The sequence below is a fragment of the Cibotium barometz genome, chromosome 43 (assembly GCF_041138505.1).
Source record: "Cibotium barometz isolate CiBa-2024 chromosome 43, ASM4113850v1, whole genome shotgun sequence".
In the NCBI taxonomy this organism is placed as follows: domain Eukaryota; kingdom Viridiplantae; phylum Streptophyta; class Polypodiopsida; order Cyatheales; family Cibotiaceae; genus Cibotium; species Cibotium barometz.
This window is the reverse complement of record NC_141088.1, coordinates 29,402,597-29,407,710: the sequence shown is the minus strand read 5'-3', so window position 1 is coordinate 29,407,710 and position 5,114 is coordinate 29,402,597. Positions and strand designations below refer to the sequence as shown.

Here is a 5,114-nt window from a genome sequence, read left to right as displayed (position 1 = left end):
CATCAGGCAAACATTGTAGACGCAGTTCTAAGTGCATGTAGGCATGTTGTATAAGGACTTCCTTAATGCTCCTATCTGTGTCAGAGAGTTTGAAGTCTTGAACTCTGCCTTTGTAAGTGTCGATTAACTCATTATTTATTTTTTTTCGCTTCCTAGTGTGCAACATAATCCAACTACCAATAGAGATTGTGGTAGTAATCTACCTTTGATTATCCATATCAAAACTGTTGTATACTATAATAGCTCTAGTAGAGGAGCAGGGACGCCTAGGATGTCTAGTTTCCATGGAAGCAAATAGAAAATAAAAGCAGATGTAAGAAGATGGAAGAAGATTAGATGGCAGAAGAGATAACCTCCAAAACGTGCAAAATTTTTAGAGGGGAATCCATTCATTAAATGACGTAAGAACTTCAAAGAGAACATTTCAAATTTTTAGAGGAAAAAAGCACTTGTATTAAATGAGCTGAACGAGGGAAATCCATTCATTAAATGACGTAGGAACTTCAAAGAGAACATTTCAAATTTTTAGAGGAAAAAAGCACTTGTATTAAATGAGCCGAGCGAGGGAAATTTTTAGATTAAAAACCATTCATTAAATGAGCTGACAACACTCTATTTTTCATATATTAAAGAAATGACATTATAAAGTGCGGTCAAATGCATTTCGTATTTCTTTAATAACAATATATTTATATAAAGAATATATGAAAAATGTCTAATTATCAAAAGTTCCGTTAGGGTGGCTCTCTTCCTATTGGTCAAAAGCCTTTCTCTTTCTAGAGAAAAAAGGCCCAAAGTTGAGTCCAAAATTCACCTTGATGTCATTGAGCATCCATTGATAGAACATGATGAGGAGGCCTCTAGTGAATTTACTGATACCATCCTAAGATTGTTCTATGGATGGTAATGAATTCTCTTTTAATCCCATGTTTGAAGACATAGGAGATCCATAGATTACATTAGAAATTAACCTCTTTGAAGCCATGGACCTTATACAGAATGAACAATCATAAAATTTCTTGTATATTCTCAAATCAAATCTATTCAGTGTTCACTAATATTTTTGATAAAATCTAGTAAAGTAAATTATCGACATATATATCGATGCACATTTTGATGCACATTTGGATGCACATACTAGCACTAATATCGATGCAATTATCGACATAATTATTGATGATTATACTGTGGCCCGTAAGATTACATGCTTGGAAAAAAACTATCTCCTTAAAAACGTCGGTAGAAAATGTGAGTACTAGTAGATCTCTTGTAGTGTTTGAATTCACCCCTCCCTTAGCAAAGGAGCACTTTGGTGTGACAATGGAGTTAGGATATGATGGACAAGCTAGCACACCCACATCGGGGAGTTGTATTACGGTTCAAAGACAAGACCCAATGTCACATGATTTGGTAAAGGCTAAGGTAGTCTCTTGACTTAAACTTTAAGTTATCGTGCAGTTCTTTTAGTACATTCAAAGTAGGCTATTGATAATCTTTAACTTATGCTTGACAATATGCTAAGAATATGCTCCATTGATTATCATTCAAGAAGCTATACACATGAAGACTAACATGTTCTATAGAGCATAACCTCAAGATGAGTTATGATGCCTCTCAAAAAACAATTATACATCACCATGAGATTCTAATACAAATGTATTAAAGTCACACACATACCGTATGGTGAAGAAAAAGTAATGTTATATGTCTTAACAACAACAATGTGCATTTATATTTTGAAATAAAATAAAGATGCTTACAAAAAGTCCTATAATCTCTCTCTCTCTCTCTCTCTCTCTCTCTCTCTCTCAACCCCCCAAAAAAAGTTGAGGGGAGTGCAATCCAAATTTGTGATACCATCTTATGAAGAAGAGGGGACACTACCCAATCTAGTGTAATGAATATTTCATATGTCCATATTCATAACTTGTCCATGGAAAGTTGTGATCAGTTTAAATTAAATCACTCTATTCTGAAAAAAGATAGTCATTAGGCACATATGCCGTAATATGTGGAATATTGGCATCTAACTCCAAAATGTCTCATTAGTAGGATGCATTGGTTTAATTAGGTGAAAGATTGTGGAATATTTGAAAGGGTGGTAAATACGTGTGTGTGTGTGTGCGAGCGTGCGTGCGCACCACCTGTGCACAAACACACATAAAAAAAACAAGAATATATGTTTGTGTATGGAGTTTTTGTTTCCTTGAGGTCTCATTTTATCAATGATGTTGAGACATAATGATGTGGGTGGTGAGATGGTTTTTGGTTTTGTGTGGTAGTAGTAGTAGCAGCAAGTGAGGGAGGTATCTTACCATAATGAGTGATACTAGAAGTCAAATATGCTTGCCATCATGGTTTTATTGTGTAAGTAAGAAGAAAAACACCATTGACCAAGTTACATGCAAGGTGCATGGAGGCTTCATCACCTTTGGGCTTTCATTAATAAATGTGATATATAACCCTTAAATGGGTGCATGAATTTATTGAGCTGATGGTGTGAGAGTAATTGGTGCCACGATGGGCTCGGCCAGCAAATTGAGCTGAAAAATGGGGTATTTATGAGATATCCTTGTTTTATGGCCAGACTCTTGCTGTTGCTGGCCACTATGCCCACGCCACAATTGTAGCCTCCATCTCCGTTCTGTATAGATCTTCACTCAAGGAGTTTAGTCAGCCCTCATTGCGCCCACCTTAGTCTAATTCCTCCACCTTTAAATAACACTATCGTGTATCATCGCCTTTATACTTCAATTCATTAACCCATCTTGTATTCTTAATGCATCATCTTAATCGTCAAGACAGCTCGCGATTACAACGTCTCTGATTGATTGTTGATTGAGGATCAAGAGCACTCAATTGTACTAATACAGTAGATCAGACCATAATTAGGTTTTTTCTATCACGTGGATCACACCATTAGGCTTTCTCTTAATTAGAGATGGGGAGGGCACCTTGCTGTGAGAAAGTTGGGCTCAATAGAGGAGCTTGGACTCGAGAAGAAGACCTCAAATTGATACAGTATATTGCAACTCATGGAGAGGGAAGCTGGAGGACCTTGCCTAAGGCTGCAGGTTAGACATAATGATTGCTCATTAGTATTGGAGTTTGCACATCTTTATACTTGATCACTCATTATGATGAACTTATAATGGCAATTTTTGATATTAAATGTACTTAACTAGTAGTAATTAGCCTTATTTTTTTAAGCTTAATATTGATTTATATGTGATTTGGTTGCTTTGTGCTATATAATTGCAGGGCTTTTGAGATGCGGCAAGAGTTGTAGGTTGCGGTGGATTAATTACTTGAAGCCAGATTTGAAGAGGGGGAACATCACTGAAGAGGAGGATAGGCTGATAATCAAGCTGCACTCTGTGCTAGGAAATAGGTAAATCAAAATTAGTCAATCTTCTGTACATACAGTTGCATAATAAAATATTTGAGCTTAGTGTAGGGTTTAATGGTGGTTTGAAATGAAGATAATTACGTGCTAGAATTTAGTAATTAATTGCATCCTAGTGTAGGCTATAATATTGATTGTGCATCTGGTTGAGGTTAAGAGACAAGGATAGGGGTTAATCTTTGATTAATCTAACTAATTTCAGCTGCTGATAGTTAGTTTATTCTTTGATTACGCTAACTGATTGCAGCTGATAGGTGGATATAGGACAAGGATAGGGGATAATCTTTGATTAAGCTAACTGATTGCAGCTGCTGATGGCTAGATTAATCTTTGATTAAGCTAGCTGATTGCAGCAGATAGGTGGGCTAATCAGTGTTGTGGCGATTAGGGTTGGGAGGAACGAACAATTAAGGAGGATTAGGGTTGCGATTAATGTTTAATCAAGGTGGGTTTTGTGGGCAGATGGTCTTTGATAGCACGGAGGCTACCAGGAAGGACAGACAATGAGATAAAAAACCACTGGAACACACATTTGAAGAAGAAGTTGAAGGGCATGGGAATCGATCCATGCACACATATGCCGCTTGCGAGGGTCGACCAAGCTGGTTATAATACTACAAATAATTATCAAAAGCAAGGCAGTGTCAATATAACGCCTCCTGCAAATTACATGCGTTACAATGTCGCATTAGGAGGGCCTAGTGCCTGTCAAAACAACAACAACAACAATAGCCCTGGCTCATCCGTCAATTATTATGATAATCATCCGTTGATTCGCGCTAATCCTGCAACCCCTCCTCAGCTTAATCCGCACCGACTTTCACCCTTAATTACGGCTAATCCTGCAGCTAATCATGATTTCAAAGCTAAGCCCATGTTCTATATCGACTCCGCCGCGCTGAAACGCCTCCGATCGTCGTCAGGAGAAACCGGCCACCCCGCACGTGCAGCCGCCAATGATCGTGCCTACGTCGCATGTGCTGCTTCAGGGCCTTCTCCAAGCACCCACACGCACTGCAGCAGCGGATCATCCTCATCATCATCATCATCACCATCTGCACCATCCGCAGTAGAAGCTCATACAGTCGCCACCAACAACAGCGCAAAGGCATTGCTATATTGCAGCAGCTCTAATACTAGGGTTAGTGATAATGATCGTGATCATGATCATTATTCCTCCCTAAACCTGGCCGATTATGGCCTGAAGCCCATCAGTTTCGATCAGAGCAACTATGAAGCTCTCACTGTGGAGCTAATGGAGGAGCTGGACAACAATAATGGTGGTCCATCAGTTCTGAGCTTGCTAGAGAATGATCTCACGTGGGATTTTGATATGGTGATGCACTCCATGGAAGAGCACGTGCCAACTCCAACTCATGAAATGCTTCAAACCCTATGGGGACCTTCATCATCATGGCTTACTGAACAAGAGGAGCTACTCTAAACTGTAGGATACTTAATTTTCCACATTGAAACCTTTGTAATCAATCGGTTGCATGCAAAAAATATGTGAACGCACCGTCTCCCATTATTATACTTGGAGATTGAATCCTTAATAAATTAAAGTTGCCACAGCATTATCCTAAGCTCGATTTAATTTGCAGACGAGATTTATCTTGGCTTATACTTAATTTTTTAATTACTAGCTCAAATTATAGTCTACTCGATCATCATCACAGTACTCTTGATTAGTTTCATCCTGTGGAAA

General features: G+C 38.4%; 1 protein-coding gene across 1 annotated transcript; it reads left to right on the top strand.

Moving 5' to 3' along the window:
* Nucleotides 1–2,876: 2,876 nt before the first annotated feature.
* Nucleotides 2,877–4,850, top strand: LOC147613785 (uncharacterized). The gene is made up of 3 exons (XM_086781305.1): nucleotides 2,877–3,074; nucleotides 3,262–3,391; nucleotides 3,869–4,850. The coding sequence occupies exons 1-3, from the start codon at nucleotides 2,942–2,944 to the stop codon at nucleotides 4,848–4,850; spliced, it is 1,245 nt and encodes a 414-aa protein (XP_086637431.1). The 5' UTR covers nucleotides 2,877–2,941.
* Nucleotides 4,851–5,114: the final 264 nt, after the last annotated feature.

Excerpts from the sequence above, each read along its gene's own strand:
- LOC147613785 (XM_086781305.1), top strand. The coding sequence starts at position 2,942 with ATGGGGAGGGCACCTTGCTGTGAGAAAGTTGGGCTCAATAGAGGAGCT. Across the intron at positions 3,075-3,261 it reads GACCTTGCCTAAGGCTGCAG|GGCTTTTGAGATGCGGCAAG; the intron begins GTTAGACATAAT and ends ATATAATTGCAG. Across the intron at positions 3,392-3,868 it reads CACTCTGTGCTAGGAAATAG|ATGGTCTTTGATAGCACGGA; the intron begins GTAAATCAAAAT and ends TTTTGTGGGCAG.